Source organism: Phoxinus phoxinus, assembly GCF_949152265.1.
Source record: "Phoxinus phoxinus genome assembly, chromosome: 22".
Lineage (NCBI taxonomy): Eukaryota > Metazoa > Chordata > Actinopteri > Cypriniformes > Leuciscidae > Phoxinus > Phoxinus phoxinus.
Window position 1 is genome coordinate 19,994,160 of NC_136897.1, and position 20,048 is coordinate 20,014,207.

The following is a 20,048-nucleotide window of genomic DNA, read 5'->3' on the forward strand; positions in this document are numbered from 1 at the left end:
AAAACACTCGAATCAGTGCAAACGAAACAGGCTTTTAGCTGATCTTAGTTTCTGCTTGTAGGTTGGTATAAAATGAATAATCACAGAGAGCCAAAGCTGCACATGGAACAGAGTGATATGCATTTTTGTTGTGGTGTGGTCCAGTATATTACTGCCTCTGGTGGGACATGTAACATGCTGTCTGAATTTGGTCATTGCATGGGAGACATTTGCTTTATTAAAATCCCCAAGAATGATTAAAAGAGAATCTGGTTACCTCTGATCCATTCTGTTTCAGCAGACCCAAACAATGAAATGCTCCTTCACACCTGCACTTGAACATTGGTTTCCTCTTTAATGTCCATATTTTCTCGAAAACAGGGAACCAAAAGATCTACTAGCCTACTCTTAGTATTTCTGCCATAGAAAGATATGGTAAAAGTAGTAGCCTATAAGAGTAGGCTATAGTATATGCGGTTCCGAATTCAGCATCATTAAATGCATTGGAATCAAATGGAAGATTTGTTCACATAAATGATTCATTCATGAAGTAAATATCATTTACAGGTATACTTTTTAAGAAGAGATTACCAGGAAAAACACAACTTTCATGTCTGCATTAGTTCATACTGAGCGATTATTACAGTTTAGGATTGGTAACTAATTGTACCAATCCTGTAAACATGATGTTAATCTTTAAGTAGCCTATTTATCGCTAAAATAAAATGCGCTGTTAAAGTTATTAGGAGGTTTATGTGGATTATAGACTTTTCACAGCTGGAAATCACAGGGAAGCAAATGCCCATAGAGTAGCCTAGGGTCAATGGCCAGCCGATAGACTTTCAATGAGCGAGATAGTTCTCTGATGGGCAATCAAGCGCATTGTTGCGTTCATAGTGACATCTTGTGGTTAGTCTGACTCTGATCAGAATGTCAACGAAGTTTAAAAAGTCAGGGGGGTAGAAAGTTTAGAGGTAATATAAGGTGAATGCAAGCCTTAGACACATCATTAGCACATCATTTTTTTATTTGAAGAAGTCTCTTGAGACCTTATTGTTTGTAAGCTATATAGACTTGTACAGACTTGCGACCTTGTTTGCCTTAGAGAAACACTTATAATGAATTCTAATGAGTGCACATTATGTTGCACATTTTTTTTGTTATGTGTTATATGTATTATTTTTAATAACCCCATTCCCTGTCATTTTAAGCTTAGTATAACTTTTATTATTATTTAGTTTTATTTTATTTTCTAAATGGCTGCGATAAAACTGAATTGCCAAAAACGTTCTGTACGTTTTAGTGTTGCTATTTTCATCACCTTTATATATACTATATATATAGGCTATACATAAATAGGCTACGTGAAATGTAATTAAATTAATATATATATAGCCTATATAGCCTAGGATAGGCCTTCATAATATATTTCATTGCAATCTATTCATTACTTTTACACTGCTTAATTCTTAAGTGAATCTGCAATATGTGACAAGATTGTTGTTTAAAGCAAATAAACAAATGCAGGAATGAAGGAGGATATATCTACGAGGTAAAAATTAAAACTGCAAATCGAATGATGTTCTTCTTCAACTCAAACGGCACACTATCAACAGGAGGAGCTCGCGCTTCAGATAGCGCTATTATTAATAGTGGACTCTACTAACCGGGGGTCGGTCTCTCTCGGTCTCTCTCTCTCTCTCTCTCTCTCTCTCTCTCTCTCTCTCTCTCTCTCTCTCTCTCTCTCTCTCTCTCTCTCTCTCTCTCTCTCTCTCTCTCTCTCTCTCTCTCTCTCTCTCTCCTGGGCTCGCGCGTTGTGTAGCGTTATAAAAGCCCGAGAGAACTGTCCGTGAACGTGAGTCCTGTGTTGCTGAAATCGCAGAGGTGCACGGATAGCCTACAGCACGAGCACAGGGGTGAGTAGGATCACTTTTAGCGCTGGTTATCTGCTGAATGACTCTGTTCATACATCGCCTCATGTGACTGGGGTTCTAATGACAACGCGGGGAAGAGTTGGGGAGTTGTGCTGTTATTCATTCAAACCAATCCAACAAGTTGCTCAGGTTGCGTTGTGAATGATCTCAGTTTGTATAACGGTGAGTCGCTCTTCCAACTTTATTGCAATTAAACAATGACTCGCTCCAGCGATGTGGGAAATGTTGATGGTTTTCCTGTTCTGCCAAGCGGTAATCGCGTGTTGGATGATCTCAAAAGATGAAAGGATGTAATTGAAAAGAGAAACGCTTTTCTGTGCATCACTGCACACGAGACACTGGTACATTGTAGAGTGGCATGGATCCAGGGAAACCGATTATAACTGTAAAGACATAGATTTAATGCATTGACAAAGCAAGACAAAATATAGGTTAATGACAAATAAATGTCAGACATGAGATATGTATTTCAAAAATATTTCAAAAAAAGTTTAACGTGTGATATATATATATATAAAAAAAAAAAAAAACTTTAATGACCTTGACACCTTCCTGAAGGTCTGAAGGGGTCCTCTCTGTTTTATGGTGTCCTTGTCACATGACAGTATAATGGCTTCCTGCATGTTGGTTAAATCACATTGACTTTGATTTGGTGGTCAGATGTTTTTTTCTTATATTTTAATGCTATTTTATAACACTTCATCACTTTTAAAGAATCAATATTAAAATATTATGCAACAAAAGTTATTGTAAAGCTATAAGTAAAGTAATTGTCTATATGAATTGCATTTCATTGTATATATGAATAACGTAATAGTCTAAGAAGTGCATGTTGGTCATAAAGAAAAAACAACATAGGCTACTGTTTGAGGTTACATAGGGAGAGATGCATATGCCTTTGAAAGTTACTATTGGTTCCAAATTATGATAAAACATTCCATTGGAAAGTATGGGCGAGGGATCATTCTGTCAGACTATGAATTCCAGCCTTGTGCCTCACTTTTGTCTTTCTCTACTTTCTCATATTTGTGATTGTTGGCTACTGGAAAATGTTAACATGTCTATACCAGAGCATAACAGAATTAGAAGGAAAAATAGAAACAGCATAAAGAGAAAACAATGCGATGCAGGGACAGGAATAAAAGGTTTTGTTTTACAACTTCCTGAGTGCTTCCCAGACATAATATGAGTTTGTGAGCTTTTTATTGATCATGTGCCCAACTGATTTGTATGCACTGATACTAATGTAGTTGTAGATGTAACAATAGCACGATTAGAAAGCCCAGTGCAGCCTCGGTTTATATAAAGTTGAGAACATTTAAAATTTCTGCTCTTCTTTAAAAGGGTTTGTTGTTCAGAGAGACTCATCAGCATAATTAGATTAATTTTGTTTTGTCGTGTTTACCAAGATGTACAGCCTAATCAAATTCTTATGTCAGTGTTTGATGATGTTCTGTGATCGAATGGCCTCTAGGATGTTAAGAGTTAAATGTAAATCATGTTACATGATGTGTTGTGATCTATGTTCCTGTTTATTAGAGCGATTGAGTTTCAGTTATGCCTTCAGGGGTTTACGGGCATTAACAAAACATAACAGGTCCTGACAAAACAAAATAACTGATTTGTTGTTAGAAAATAGGATGCCACTCTAGGGTAGACATGAAATTGCATGCCCTAGAGAAACAGAAAGCATTGATTTTGATAGGTCTGAATATATTATTCACTAATGTTCCTTTCAAAACAATGTAAAGTCTCTTTTTATAAGATGAAGGCATGACGGAAGATTGTCTCCATCAGTAATAACACTAATCTAATCCTCTTGAGCACATACTTGCAGCTCTAATTCGCAGTTGTAGTTCGGGCCTGCAGTGTGCCGGAAGGATAGGTGGTTTTCTGTTTCTGTTTTGGATGTGATTTCTTCTTCCAAGAGAAGGACATCTCTACATTCAGATGCCATGAATCGAGAAGGAGTTTCTATTTTGTTGACAACTTTGTTCTCCGGTTTGCTGTTCCTTTGTGTTTTGGCACTGCTGTGTTTCTTCACCTGCAGACTATCTTCAAGAGTACTGCCAGCTGGAGCCCCACTGCGTTTTTGACAGAGCTTGTGAATGAGCCTCAAGTCATGGTAAAAATCTCTCTGCAACAGAACTAGAACTAGTGGGGGGGTGCTTAGAAGTTTACTGGTTCAAGTCGACATGTCGTGCAATGGTGTGTCGATTATAACACAGGAAACAAATGACTTGCATTAGTGGTTGGTTGTTGGCCTCCTCTTGATTTTTTAGGACTGTTTTATAATCAAAAATACCAAAGGGTTTGGAGCAATATTGGTCCCTTACATCTTAACCCACCCTTAAACGTAACCATACCTTGAAACCTTGGGTTGCAACGGATCGCACTTGATCCGTGATCCCTACGGACCAGGCCCCGCGGTTCTGCACGCATGTGATTCGTTTATCCTTTGGACCTTTTTTTTCTTGATAATTTACACAGTTAAGTAATTTTAAACCATTCAAGTGCAAGAAGAGGCGAAAGAAAACTTGATCGTGCGTTGTTATCTGTGCGCACAGCCGCATAAACTGAGGCTCATCACCGTATTTATTCCTCTTTTGCGTCTCCTTGTGCTTGAACAGACACAAAAAGTTATGTTAAAAAACCCATCTGTGCAGGTATTCTTGTAAACAGTCATTTTTATGTCATAAGTAAACCTAAACAGTTGAGAAAGAAATCAGATGTGTATCATTTAAAGTGACAACAGCCAATATCTGCTGCTAAGTCATTATTGTTAATCAAACAACAAAACACATCTTTAAAAAAGATTAATCTATATTGAATTTATACAATGAAAATTTTTACTGAATATTCACTTTCAATTTTTAAAGAATATTCATTTTTATTTTGCTGTGTTATCAATGTACTTAAATTGGGCTTTATGAAATAAATGAAAAGCAAAGTTATACCCCCCTTCCCTCAATTTTTTTGCTGATCCAAAATATTATCCGATCCCTGACTCAAAAAGACAGTAATATGATCCGAACCGTGAGTTTATTGATCCTTTGCACCACTATTGAAGCCTGCCACTAAATTGTTTTGCAATAAAACTGGAACACAATAGCATTGCATTGTGTACTGTGGAAATATATTTTTTAAAGACAGTGTAATTACAATGAACCATTCGTGTTTTCTATTCTAACCAAGTGCTCTCCTCTTTGATGGGAGTCAATTGTTTAAGTGAAATTTATTTAATGTTAGTTCTTGAAACCAGATGGGGCTCAAAACCGTCAAGAATGTTGTGAAACCTGTTGAAACTGAAGTTTAAATTATTTGAGATAGGTCAGGTTCACAACTCTGACCTAAAGATGTCACATCTAAATATGTTTAGCTCATTGTCAGGGGTAAGTTTCTGTAATGTTTTAGATGCTTTTGTTTTAGCTGTCACTAAGGCTGTGTGTAAAGTCCACACCTTTAAGGACTGCCCACCAAATGCCGATAAAATACAGCTCCTTTAGTCAGACTTGATGACTGCAGCTACCAACAACTCGTATTCTCAATAAAGAATCCTGCTGAAGATACAACAGAGTCTCATGGTCTTCACGTCTGAGTTTCTTACAATACCTAACAAGTTTGATGTAAGTACATAGTAGTTAATGACACCTAATATAAAGTGTCACCAAAACCCTATAGATGTGCATTTCAATGCTTTACGTGTTTTTTTTTTAGTTTTACAAATGTAAACACCAAGTGGTCAAAGCTCCAGCATGGGCAATGTATAGGTTGATTGAATGTATGGCTTTGATATTGATTGATGATTTCTGCACAATGACTAAAGTCCTCATTAAAAGGATGTGAAGTAAGCTGAGGAATTGTGTGTTCGTAATAGAAATCGTGTGGCCCTGTGCCTTAGAACCGAGGTGTCCAGTTAATCAGCTTTGTCATGGCTATTAAAGCACTGTGTGCAATGGCACTCAATCCCATTAAAGTGACCTTGACTAAAGAGTAGAAGGCAGAGAGGTTTAATACTGCAGGTGTGCAACTTTTACTCAAATTAATGTTCAAATATGGCACTAAATGATTGTTTGGATCAGTTTTTGTGACATACATACCCGCCTGAAACAATCTGTCCTCTTTTTTCAGTTGTTTCGCACATGAATATAATATATTATAAAGGAAAAAACTAGTCTTGGGATGGTAAATAGTTGTTTTCTGTGCTTAAAGATGAAGTGTGTCATTTCTGTCACCAAATGTAACGGCAACAATAATGATTGTTTTCAAATCAAGGAGGTCTATAATAACTGGAGAAAGGAAGCTCCGCCCCAAACTCACGGCATTGGTTGAGCCAATATTATTTGGTTAGACCGCTCTAACAAATACACTGACACAGAGCTCAAATCAGCATATGAACGGCTTACTTGTAGTTATCTCTGAACTTTAAATTGGGAATAGAAGAAATATTTTAGCATTGACTAAATCTTTTTTTCACTGCAGATTTTAGAGTCTTCTGAGATCCTTGGAACGTGAGTTATTCTGCAAACGGTGACAAAATGAAGGTAGCTGCACTTCTTATCCTCGGTTGCCTGGTTTGGGAAGGTTTGGCAAAGCCTCAGTTTCCAGGTCAGTTAAGATACTTTTTGTTTATTGGCCTTTTGCCTGTATTAGATAGGACAATTGCATACTTTTATACTTTTTTCTGCAATGATAAGCATTTTGTCTCTTTAAAAATAGCGCATTATAAGTGGTGCTAATGTTCCTGGAGATTTAACTTCCAGAGAAGTGTACGTCCAACCCTAATCAAATACACCTGAACCAGCTAGTCAAGATCTTCTGGAAGACTTCTGGATAATTGAAAACATTTGTGTTTGAGCAGGTTTAGAACGAAACTGCAGGAAAGTAGCTCTTTTAGAACTGGAATGAGCCCTGCCTTATAGTTTGCTTTTAGTGTCTTTGATTCATAGAGAGTCATAGTGTCAGATGAGTGATTCATAAACAGCGTAACACCATCTCAGGCCAGGTTTATTAAACCGAAGGTTTAATAGTCTTCTTTTCGACCTTGCTCCAAGTATGGGCATAGAATAAAACTCATTTCAAATGTACATTAGCTTTTATAAGAAGATTGGACCCTCGGGTCAGATGGTCCCAGATATGTTCATTTACGTGATTGTGGGTTTAAGAAGCTTATGTGGACAGAACAAGATATGCATAAAATAGAAATTCAGTTGTTGTTCTTGTCCAGCATTTGTTATATATTCCGCTCAGTTTAGTTTAGAGAGAGATAGCATACTCATCATCTCTAAATGGGGACTTCCGTCTAAGGCCATTGTCATTATCTTGTTTTGCAGGAGCATCTTTGCTGGTTTTGTGTTATCATTTGTGGGCAAACGTGTAAACATGTTTTCTTACGGCTTGTAGAACAAGAGAAGAACCCTGATTTCTGGAAGGGCTGGGCTCAGCGCTCACTAAACACTGCTTTGACCCTCCAAGAGCTCAACAAGAACGTTGCCAAGAATGTCATCCTTTTTCTCGGTGATGGTAAGTCACGCCATCCATGGATCCCTGTGGATCTTTACCATGATATATAAACTGTTTGTGCAATACTCGGTCTAACAAAAAAGAGTTAAATATTTTTTAAAAGCACCGTTACTGTTTTTGAACCTGTTTCAAAATTAAGCATTAACACGGGTAGTGATGGATATCAAGTTAATGAGAAATAAGCAAATTAACCACAGTCAACGTCAGGTTGAACGTCAGGTTTCTTCTGGACGAATTTGAAAGCGCAATGCGTATCAAAGCGAGCTTGGGCACCAAAAGGATGGAGGGAAGAGGCAGTTTTTTTCTGGTTGAAAAATTAAGATTATCTCAGTAACAATAGAAATCATCATATTTATTGTCCCTGTGAAAGGAAAGCAATGCTGGTATAAAACACATGAGTTTACAAAACCTAAAAAATCTATCTTATGAACCCTCAGTTCAACCACTGTCACGTTGGTTTATTTCAGTGCTGTCCACCACAACAATAAACACATACCAGCTACAAAAAGGATGATTTCATATACAGGATTTTCTAGAAGCGACTGTTGAAATAGAGATACGAGAAGATTACGATCAGTTGACCTGTTGGTTCATGCATTAAGATTATTAAAATGACAATGTGCCTTATGATTTTCTTGGAGGTCAGCCAACCAAGTTCAGAAAAGACTTCTGAATTTTCATGTAGGTTTTGTAATTCTGTAGATGATATAAATCATTTGTCATGATCATTTGATGTTAAGTTCATTCAAGGATTGACTTCAAATGGTAACTGATTTGTATGGTATATTAAAAGGATCGGCACACTGTGTGGATTTCTTTCACTAAAAAAGAACATATTAAAAGAGCCATTTGTTCATGAATTGGTCTACACTGGTAGCATTGTTATGTGCATGCAAGGACAACTCAATAAAAAGGTTTATTGCCATTATTTTGCAGTACACGGTCTTTTCATCTCATCGCATTCAATTCAGACTGCAAACACGGATAAAATATGACTTAATTTGCCGGTTGACTGTGAAAATGCTGGCAAGATTTGTGCTGGGGTTTTAAGAGTCAATATCATTCAAATGATAATAGTGTTTTAATTGGAAATTGATGACTTGCTTTTCAAGCTAATAGTTTTATTGAAGATTGGAATATATTTTACATAAGATGTCAAGGTAAATTAATAAGCGTTTACATAAACATTTAGAGTACTCAAATTTAATTGCTTTTTTAAAAAAGTACTTCAGATTCATTTTCATTTCATAGTTGCAACTCAAGCCACAACCCTCATTCAGTGCATTAACACATTCCAGTAGTAATTACTTTTTGTGTAATATTTTATCATTTCATTTTAAGCTTTCTACGAGTATAAGGTTTGAAGACTGACTCTGTGAACTCTTTTCAATGTGATTGTGCTTTTTGAACATTTCTTCTAATACAGTTTTGTACAGTTCTACAAGCTTGAGACTTTTAACTGTACTCTAATTTGGTCCTTGTGCTTTTAAGTATAGCGGGTTGTTAAATGACAAGTAGTCATTTGATTTAATCTCACTATTCTGAATAGACTTCAAGAATTAATTTGAGAATGGCTTGTTCCTTTCTCAGGTACAGGCAGACCATGTTATTCATGATTGATGGTGCTTGAAGGAAAGCATATATTGTAAAAAAAATTGTCTTTATCATACTTTTGTTATTGGTAGGTATGGGTGTATCTACGGTCACAGCAGCACGGATTCTAAAGGGTCAAATGACTGGACAGAGCGGTGAGGAAACACAACTGGAGATGGACAAATTCCCCTATGTTGCCCTCTCTAAGGTACATCCCTTGTAATCCCATCATGCCATTCCATTGTGTTCATAATCCATGCAGTCGCCCACCCCGGGTCATAGAGAGATTTAAATCATACAGTAGTTTGATTCAGCCACAGTTCTGGGATGATGATTCTCCCATAGTTACATTTTTCACAGATGTTAACCATTATTAAAAGTGAGGATGGTGAACGATGGTCAGTGATTATCTCCTAGATTTATTCAGCTGTTTTTCTTTTTGGCTTTATGTATATTTTTCACTTAATCCAATAAATCCTTCTGTATTATACTTTATATGGAGTCCTAGTGGAAGGCCATGGTGGAGATACTAACAAGACTAACAAGGTACAGAAGGTATCGATAGATCCAGAGGGGAGATTTTAGAAAGAATGATCATCGGCAGAGAAAGCCGCGAGACACATGCGAGACTGTCAATCCAGGACAAATAATCTCACTAGATTGGTCAGGCGCTGGCAAGATGGGGCATTGGGTAAGGAAGGAGAACCCCACAAAGATAAGAGCTCCAAGAGAGACACAGCTGATGTAGTGGGCACAGGACAGCACATGTAGCTTGGGTGAAGCCGGCACGGCAGAAGGCTTGGGCGGAGCGGCAGGGCAGTTAGGGGATGACCTCTGTGGCCATATCAGGGAGAGCAGGAAGCTCTAAGACCACCAGATTTTGTAAGGTGAAGCCTTTCTCCTCTTCCTCCGCATACGTTAGCGAGGCGATGGCATGGAGATTTTTGCTACACCGACCGAACACAACGACACACGTAGATAGAAGAGCGTACAGCCCAAGCGAACTCGAAACCGCACGCTTGCGAGATAGAGCGCGAGAGAACGAGGGAATACTCATCATATGCGCTCGCAACCGAATATCCACACTCGTAGCATGAATGTCCGAATCCTGACACAAAATCGAAAACAAAACAAGACCGAAGTGCCAGGATCCGAACACCACACTCCCCAGTAACTCACATGGACTGAAGAGCACATGGCAAAACAAGAAGACGATAGCAGTGTCAGAGCTCTGTCACCAACCCAAGAATAAACAGACCGAAGTGACAGAATGCTGATAATACAATTGTTATGATTTTTTTTTTGTGATTTTAGAATTTATGACTCATAAAAATCACCATTGTGGATGTTTATAATCATGCTAATTGTATAATAATGCAATTACACAACTACACTAAGAGCTCTTGTGAAATAATCCCTTCAGCTATTAAAATTTTGCATGTTTTTCTCACAGACATATAACACCGATGCTCAGGTACCAGACAGTGCAGGCACTGCCACGGCATATCTGTGTGGGGTCAAAGCCAACGAGGGTACGGTTGGAGTGAGCGCAGCATCTGTAAGATCCCAGTGCAACACCACTCAGGGGAACGAGGTCACCTCCATTCTTAAATGGGCCAAAGACTCAGGTGAGACGCACTGTTGAATCCTCTCATACAGCAGCTATAATGCCTGTGCCGACTCTTATTGTGATTAGAATATAGATGGGATATTCGTTTCTGGTCTCATATTTTTTGCTTCCAATCCATTAGCTTATTTTTGCATGAGAGAAACAAAGGTGACACTAGCACAAAAAAAAACAGGTTGAGCAGATAAAGTATTTCAGAAAGTGGAAAAACACGTCCTTATCTGAAGTAAAGGAATAAATGAGAAGAGTGACAGTTTGACTGATGAGCGCAGCACGCAGACGGCTTGCTCATATTTTATTCTCATGTTGAAAATAAAAACAAATGAAGCGTTTTATAAGACGAAAGTCCTCCGCTGAAGGTAGAGGTGAATGTAGCCGAGTGGAATTTGCACAACATGACCAGAATAAACATTTTAAAATCCAGCTGAGAGGTTTAAAAGGCGGACGGTCTAATCAGTGTCAAACTGATAACCTGACCTGATGTGAGTACAGGGGGAAATGCTCTCTCACTTGGGTGCTTGTGTTCAGAGAATGCATTAAAATAGTGTACAACTGCTCGACCTTAGCCAGACAACATGACTTTAAATCAAGCTGTTTTCTTGTCCAGTACAACATTTCTAAGCTGATGCAGTGCATACTTTAGTTAGTTTTCTGCAAGTCAGTCTGTTGATTAAATATCCGTCATTTAATCAGTAGATAGACGAGGAAAAAGCAAGTTATCAACTAGAATATAGATATAGTGATGGACATGTCTCTACAGGAACAATTAACAGTTCAGCTATCTGTATTTTCCCCTAGGCAAATCAGTGGGAATCGTCACAACAACACGAGTGAACCACGCCACTCCGAGTGCCTCGTATGCCCACTGTGTAGATCGGGACTGGTATTCAGACGGGGAGATGCCAGATGAAGCACTGCAGAGTGGATGCAAAGACATTGCCAGACAACTCTTTGAAAATATCCCTGACATTAATGTGAGTTTTCTCATGATTCTCCCCCAGTTTTATAAATTGGTTTTATATATCCTTCAATATCTGTGTCTGTTAATATTGTGTTTCTTTGCATAGTTTTATTCCTCCATGGTATATGTTAATATGTTAATGTATTAGGATACAGTGAAGCCTAAAATGTTGAGACTGCTTGTTAAAATGCTTCTGTTTTGCATTTTATTCTTAATTTATTTAAATGTTTATTAGTAATAATAATAACAATACATATTTAAACAAATAATGTATTAAAAACTAATAATAATAATAATAATACATATTTAAAATAAAATAACAAAATAATAGTATTGTTATTATTTATAATAATATAATAATAATATGGTAAAATAATTTATTGATAATATTTTATTTAAAAAATGTTTTATTATTATCATTGATAATAATAATGATACTAGTAGTAGTAGTAATAATACATTATATTTTTATTAACATGATTTAATATTAATAATAATAATAATTATTATTACTGTGACTATTATTATTAATATAATTGTCTATTGTAAAATTAATTATTATATAAATTAGATATATTTTAGTAACATTATTTATTATTATTGTTATATAATATTTATAAAATATTTAAACTATTAATTACTAATTATTTTAGCAGCATACATTTTAATAGTGCAGAATCTTAAATATTTCTACTGTATTTAACATCTTAATGTTTTTACATTTTCAACATCTTAAACTGTTTTGGTTTAAATTGGATTTTCTTTTAGACCGCATCAGTGTGTACAATAAACGTGTGATGTTTTTCTTTTGTTCTTCATTTTGGATGGGCAGGTAATTATGGGGGGTGGGCGGAAATATATGTACCCCAAAAACACACCAGATGTGGAATACCCAGGAGACAAGAAACACAACGGTACACGCAAAGATGGCAGGAACCTTGTGGGGGAGTGGACTGACAGAGTGAAGGATAAGGTGAACGATGAAACAAGGGAAAAACAGGGCACTTCATTCCATCTTTTCATTTACAATGTCATGTTCAATTCATTTCAGAAAAAAAGAAAGAAAGAAAAAAACGATTCCACGCTATGCCTCTGCTGACAAATCTTTTTTTTCATTTTCTCTCTGTGTTTGCCTGACTCTTGCAGTGTATTTGTGCTCTTTTGATGATGCCCTCTTTATTGACTTCCCTGAATCTGATCCGAAGCTCTTGAGGCCTCTAAAGCTGGCTTTACAGCTGTGCACTTCATAACAAATGAAGACAATTTGTACTTGTTGCGAAACTGGATTACAGAGATTTGGTTGCACGATATTAGATCAAAGCTTTGTTATACATTCTATAAAGCATCTAAATATAAGAGGGAACTGCTATTTCTCTAACCTATTTGTTGTTTCTCTCTTAACCTCTGTGTAATCAGAAAGGTTACTATGTTTGGAACAAGAAGGATCTCCTTTCCCTGAACCCCAATAATGTGGATTATCTGTTGGGTGAGTTTTATAAACATTCTGGTTAAGTGACCTTTTTTGAGATTATTTTTGGTGACACTTTATTTTAAGGTGACTTAGTTACACGTTACTACATGAATTTACTATAGTAATAACAGTAAATTATGCACAATTACAAGTAACTAACCCTAACACTTACATAACACTATAGGAAGTACATGTAGTTAATTAATACTACTCAGTACTTATTTGAGTAAGTACACCGTAACTACGTCTCCTTAAAATAAAGGATTACGCTTTATTTTAAGGTGTTCGTGTTACTGTGTAATTATATATTTAAGTACTGAGTAATATTAATTAACAACATGTACTTACTATAGGGTTAGGGTTGGATTAAGGTTTGGGTGAGGGTTAGTTGCATGTAATTATGCATAATTTTCTGTTATTTCTATGGTAAGGACATGTAACAAGGACACTATAAAATAAAAAAGTGTTGCCAAATAAAGTGTAACCCAATGTGTTACTGAATTCCTGCTCTATTTGCGCTGCAGGTCTGTTTGAGCCAGCAGACCTGTCCTATGAGCTTGAGAGAAACCAAGAAACCGACCCTTCCCTCACTGAGATGGTAGACGTGGCCATTAAGATCCTGAAAAAAAATGAACGCGGGTTCTACTTGCTGGTGGAAGGTAAAATATAGTGTACATCACTGTTCATTAGACCGCCGATGTGCAACGGAAGGTCATTTTAACATCTAATTAAACTAGTATCAATTATTTGGCTTTTTTTTTTGTGCCGGGGGAAGCTACTTTTTAAACGACTCTATGTGCAGTTGTGCTCAAAAGTTTGCATACTCCTTGCAGAATCTGCCAAATTAATCTGTTTAAAAGTTTACACACCCTTGATTCTTAACACTGTGTCGTTTTTTTTTGTTTTGTGATGGTTGTTCTTGAGTCTCTTGTTTGTCCTGAGTAGTTAAACTGCCCAATGTTCTGCAGAAAAATCCTTTAGGTCCTGCAAATTCTTCAGTTTTTCAGCATCTTTTACATATTTGAACCCTTTCCAGCCGTGACTGTATGATTTTGATATCCATCTTTTCACACCGAGGACAATCGAGGGACTCAAACACAACTATTAAAAAAGGTTCAAACATTCACTGATGCTCCAGAAGGAAACACGATGCATTAAATTGTACTTAATTTGTCTTCCGGGAAACATGTAACCATCTTCTGTTCCTTCTGAATGGCAGTACTAAATGAAAGAAATTAATATTTAAACTAAATATGTCAATTTTGGTCATCTTCATCCTGTTCAAAAGTTTTCACCCCCCAGCTTAATGCATTGTGTTTCCTTCTGGAGAATACATTACACACACACACGCGCACACACACACACACACACACACACACACACTGTGTGTGTATGTATGTATATATATATATACACATACATACATATAAGCCGTATGTTTTTGTGTGTGTTTTAATTAAACATTTAACTGTATTACCAGTTTAAAATGTATTTAATAAATGCAGGATTTATGTAACATGTAGCATTTATGTAGCATTCACAAATCTATGTAACTAAACTACAAACATAGCATAAACTGCAGTATTTAAATATTAATCTCATTAAACATTTGGATGACGACAGAGTTGGAATACATTAATTTGAAGAATTAATTTAAATTAATTTGATGATGCCTCAGTTTGCTCGTAGAAATGCAATGTGACAAAAATGTCAAAATCAACCACTTATTAATTCAAATGAATTTTAAAAGCTGCACCGTAACAGCTCAGCTACTGTCAGGTACTGGCACTATAACAACCCTTTCATCTACTGAAGTGAAAGATATTTACAGAATGAATGTATGTCTACATGCTCTATATGAGACCTCTGACCGGGCTGTCCGATGACAGGTGGGCGCATTGACCACGGACACCATGAGGGCAAAGCAAAGCAGGCCTTACACGAGGCCGTGGAAATGGATCGGGGCATTACTCGAGCCGGTCTCCTCACCAGCGTTCATGACACACTAACAGTCGTCACGGCTGATCACTCTCATGTCTTCAGCTTTGGAGGCTACACACCACGGGGAAACTCAATCTTTGGTAGGCAATGAAGGCTCAAGGCATGTTGGGAGCACTTTAATTACTGAGTGATTTCTTGTTGGTTCATGGCCCAGATTCAGAGCTTTCAATATCATTTCCGCAGGTTTGGCCCCCACTTTGAGTGATATTGACCAGAAGCCCTTCACATCCATTTTGTATGGAAATGGACCAGGGTTCAAGTTGGTTAACGGTTCTAGAGAGAATGTCTCAACTGTTGACTACGGTAAGTAATTACATTCAAGTGGGAATATAGCGTATTAGATTTGTGGATCTGCTTCTCTCATCCTGTTTCATTGCAGTAAGGGTTAAAACCTTGCATTCAGGGTTTTCTTCATGGATAGAGAGATGGAGCAGATGTAAATTCTTTAACACTACCATTTGAAAGTGTGGGGTCAGTAAGATTTCAAAAGAAAAAATTTATTATTTTATTCAGCAAGGATGCATTAAACTGATCAAAAGTGACAGGAAAGACATTCATAATGTTACCTAAGATTTCCATAAAGAAATAGTGACTTGAGAAGTGAATGAGAGACTTGTTGAATGGAACGGATGGGAAGTGTTCTCTGAAACAGTGTCAACTCTAGCGTAGCAGTGTCCTGAATGTCAAACTCGGCGGTAGTTGAATGATGATAAATGAATCTCTCAGTTCCCACCACCCATATTTCTTACTCTTTCTCTATATGTTTGACAAGCCGTAGAATTATGGCTATTGTTCTGGCTTGGTCTTTCTTTTCTCTCATTTTCTTCCCCATCACTCTCTCTCTCCCTGTTTGTCTCATTACTATTCCACAGCATAGGTTTGACTCTTTCAATTTCTGTTTTCACTGATAGAACACAATCCAGACAGAATGAAGAACAATTCATAGTCATTCCTACTGTTGACATTCTTCTGGGGATGTCAAATATTCCAGTACAAAGACAAATGGAACTGTACCAATTTTTTATATCCCTAGTTCTGAGTATTACAAGTAAACAGCGATATAGAAAACCATTTTTTTCTGTGTTATTTATTACTGTTGACTTGAATTATTTGAAAAATGAAGTGATTTTTATTATTTATTTTGTTTTTTATGTTGCTCATAATTGTAATCTATATATAGCTTATATATATATTTAAGAGAAATTAAGAGAAATAAACAAATAATTATAAATGAATACATTTATATTAAAACTAAATTACAATTAATATTAAATAGTAATTGTAAACTACTAAACAATCGTAAACTATTAAACAATAGTATGTAGCCTGTAAGCAATAATTGTTTTAATTGTAATTTGTTATAGTATTTAACTAAATGTAAACTGTTCTTATTCATTTTAATTTTAATATAATATTAAGATTAATATGAACAAATTACAATAAAAAAATGTCATTTTGATATCATGACAACTCTTCTTTCTTCTGCCCTCAGCGGAAAACAACTATCTGGCTCAGTCTGCCGTTCCCTTGCGCTCGGAGACTCATGGCGGTGAAGACGTGGCCATCTTCTCCAAAGGCCCCATGGCTCATCTTCTTCATGGAGTCCAGGAGCAGCATTACATTCCCCACGTCATGGCCTACGCCGCGTGCATCGGCCAGAACAAAGACCACTGCCGTACAAAATCCGGCTCCTCTCCTCTCAGCCACATCTCTGTGCTGGCCGTTCTTCTTTCAGTAACATGGCTTCTGTGCTGACCACAGATCATCTCTTATCCTACCGTGATTAGATCAGGAGCTGATTCTCTCAAGTGGAGTTTATGATTTTTTTTTATGATATGGGATTCGTTTTTAAAGCATTTATCAACTTCAGGACCAATGTGTGGGCATTTCGAAGAGGCCAATTTGAAGAGATTCTGTTGCAATAATGGAAACAAAATGTAAAACGTGGTTAATTCCTTTTACAAGTGATATCACACACGTAGGATTGCTGGTGTACTGAATATCAGAACTGCCGTGATTCAGTGCAAATGTGAGTGTGATATTGCTGTTCTCTAAAGAACATAATTATGAATAATTGAGATCAAATCTGGCCAGCAAAAATGCTTCAGAAGGACGCCAAAAAAATATCACGCTTTCTGTGTCGCAAGGCAACATGCAGATTGAGCGTCTGTCTGTGGAACGAATAGTTGTTTAACAAGCTCACATTACAGAATTTTACCTCTGAAATTTTGTGAGGTCTGCTGTCACAGAAAGAAAGGAATGTTTATTCAGCAAGGGTGCATTAAATTGATCAAAAAGTGATACAAATATATTTATACTTAAGTAAATGCTTTTTTACTTTCTATTCATCAAAGAATCCCCCCAAAAGTACCATATAGTTTCAAAAATATGAAGCAGCACAACTGTTTTCAACATTGATAATAATAAGAAATGTTTCTTGAGAACTAAATCCGCATATTAGAATGATTTCTGACATTTTGCCATCACAGGAATACATTGCATTGTAAAGTATATACAAATAGAAAACAGTTATTTTAAAGCTGATTATTATTTCACAATAATGCAGTTTTTTTACGGAGAGCCTAAAGGGACATAGTGGCGGGGGGAAAAAGGGATTTCAATGCTTTTGCATACTCAAAAAATGTGCGCAGAGAACGCAAAAGCATAAAGCATAAACATAAACATAATTTTTCCTCCCATCACTATGTCTCTTTAGGAGATCCATATTTTTTTACTGTATTTTTTATTAAATAAATGCAGCCTAGTTGATCATAAGACACTTTCAAAAACATTTAAAAATCGTACCGACCCCAAACTTTGGAAGATGATGGTTTCATGAGATTTTGCTCTTCATGGGAAGTTTAAGATGTACAGAATAATAACAACAGAAGAGTTTGACAGTTGTGTAGTGTGAGCTTGGCCTTTTTTACAGTAGTTACCTGATATTGTTTGCCCTAAAAGTGTCCGAAAAAATAAAAATAAAAAAATTATTAGAAGTATAACAAGAAGAAATCACAGTCTGTGCTTATTAAAGAAAGATTTTGTAACATATCATCAGGTCTAATGCGAAAATGACTAGAATAATTCTTTCATTCAGCATTTTTCTATTTTGTTCCTATTTGAAATCAAATACAATCTACCTCACTGGCATGTGATGACCGGCATTACATTCCCCTGTGAAGACCAGTTCAAAACTCATTTTGTGACTCATTTTCACTCACTATTACTAATTGACAATTGACTAGTCAAGCCACGTTTTTAGAGGAATCCCTTGTATGCAAAACAAAAATGTACATTAAAATTCATTGGAAATGCTTGATTCATTGTAATGATTGATCTGGAACAGAACTGTATCTGTAACATGTTTGATGATCATCAGACCAAATGTGGTGTATATTTTTGAAATAATGTTTATCTTTCATGTTTTCATGATCGGAATGGTGGTGCAATCGTTGTTTGTTTCTTTAGCAGTCTGTGAGTCTCTATAAATGTTGGCAGTTCATAAATAATGACAAACAAATGGATTTTAAGTAAAAGAGAGTTTATATTCCTTGGCTTTTCACTTGGACTCAAATTCAAATATGCTGTTAGAACAGTCATTCAAAAATATACAAAGCTCTGGAAATACAATAAAGATGTCACAATAAAAGAAATGTGTTGGGAGAAACTTTTTTGCATGTGTCGTTTTGTTTTAGGTGGCTTTCACTCACTGTTGTGGTTTTAGTGAAACACATCGAGCTCAGCCGCAGTAAATGGCCCTTAGTGAGCAATAATGGGAAAGGAGTCCAACTAACATTGACATTTAAGACATGAGGATCTATGCTGATAGTTTAGCAAAGCAACCTACTGTCATAACATTAAAAAACTTGATAACACTTTATTTTACAGTGTCCTTGTTACATATGTAACATGTACTTACCATATAGTAACAGTAAATTATGCATAATTACATGCAACTAACCCTCAACCAAATCCTAATCCTATAATAAGTATGAAGTTGCTTAATATTACTGAATATAATTACACTGTAACAATGACACCTTAAAATAAAGTGTAACCAAAAGCTTTTAGGAAAGAATATTTTATGACACACTGTGACCACAGTGCTCAGATGCATTTCTATAAAAACAACAAGTATGCAGGACTGCAACACATTTGTGGGAAAGCAAGTCAGTGTAAGCAGCTTGCAGAATTCTGTCCTGCAGCGTGATTTAGAGATAGATTATATAACTCACACACATTTTTATCCTTTAATTTCTGTCCCAGAGTGTGACAAGCAGCCAAACTATCTCGGTCAGCCGGCTGCTTTAATGAGGGAATGTGATATTTGTATTAGATGTCACCTGAGAGACTACCTCTATGGAAATGAGGGGATATCACGGCCCCAAACTCATCTTCTTTTAGCTTCTTTGACCTCTGTGGGAGTCCCAGTCGAGTTGACTTTATCATCACCTACCTATTTTGCATTACACGACAATTTGCCAAGAGTTTCCCCACCCCCTAATGTACATCTGCCTATATCACCCTGACATTCAAATGCCAAAGCTGTTCATTTCCATAAATGGATGTGGCGACTGATGAAATGTTTCATTGCTTGACCTTGAGAAACCTCAGTTAAACTATTAGCTGAAAATATGAAATATAAATAGATAACACATCATTTATTTGATATATTAAAATATATCATTATGTATTTATGTAATTTAGTAATTTATGTAATCTATAAATATGTATTAATAATATATTCAAATAAAATATTAGTATTATTAAAATATAAAATGCTAAACACAATATTAGTGCTGTAAAATTTAATAATCGCATCTAACATAAAAGTTAGTAAATATACTGTAAAATATTATATATAGGCTATATATATATATACACACACACACATGCACACACACAAACTTTTATGTAAGATGTGATTAATCATGAGTAATTGATTTGACAGCACTATTT

General features: G+C 36.2%; 1 protein-coding gene across 6 annotated transcripts; it reads left to right on the forward strand.

Moving 5' to 3' along the window:
- The first annotated feature begins 1,751 nt into the window (after positions 1 to 1,751).
- Positions 1,752 to 17,691, forward strand: alpl (alkaline phosphatase, biomineralization associated). Of its 6 annotated transcripts, none has more exons than XM_079596915.1 (13): positions 1,752 to 1,895; positions 3,964 to 4,038; positions 6,396 to 6,521; positions 7,317 to 7,436; positions 9,122 to 9,237; positions 10,483 to 10,657; positions 11,455 to 11,630; positions 12,450 to 12,590; positions 13,034 to 13,103; positions 13,613 to 13,747; positions 14,978 to 15,169; positions 15,273 to 15,392; positions 16,582 to 17,691. In XM_079596915.1, exons 3-13 carry the CDS (start codon positions 6,452 to 6,454, stop codon positions 16,842 to 16,844), a joined length of 1,578 nt encoding a protein of 525 aa, XP_079453041.1. In that variant the 5' UTR covers positions 1,752 to 1,895; positions 3,964 to 4,038; positions 6,396 to 6,451; the 3' UTR covers positions 16,845 to 17,691. The 6 variants fall into 6 exon arrangements, with proteins under 6 accessions (XP_079453041.1, XP_079453040.1, XP_079453044.1 ...); XM_079596916.1 differs by lacking the exon at positions 1,752 to 1,895 and adding an exon at positions 2,020 to 2,075; XM_079596914.1 differs by lacking the exon at positions 3,964 to 4,038 and having other exon boundaries at positions 1,788 to 1,895.
- Positions 17,692 to 20,048: the final 2,357 nt, after the last annotated feature.

What these genes read in the sequence shown, in the direction of transcription:
- alpl (XM_079596915.1), top strand. Translation starts at nt 6,452, where the DNA reads ATGAAGGTAGCTGCACTTCTTATCCTCGGTTGCCTGGTTTGGGAAGGT. An exon ending in CATCCTTTTTCTCGGTGATG is followed by an intron (nt 7,437 to 9,121) that starts GTAAGTCACGCC and finishes TGTTATTGGTAG; the next exon opens with GTATGGGTGTATCTACGGTC. An exon ending in CCTATGTTGCCCTCTCTAAG is followed by an intron (nt 9,238 to 10,482) that starts GTACATCCCTTG and finishes TTTTTCTCACAG; the next exon opens with ACATATAACACCGATGCTCA.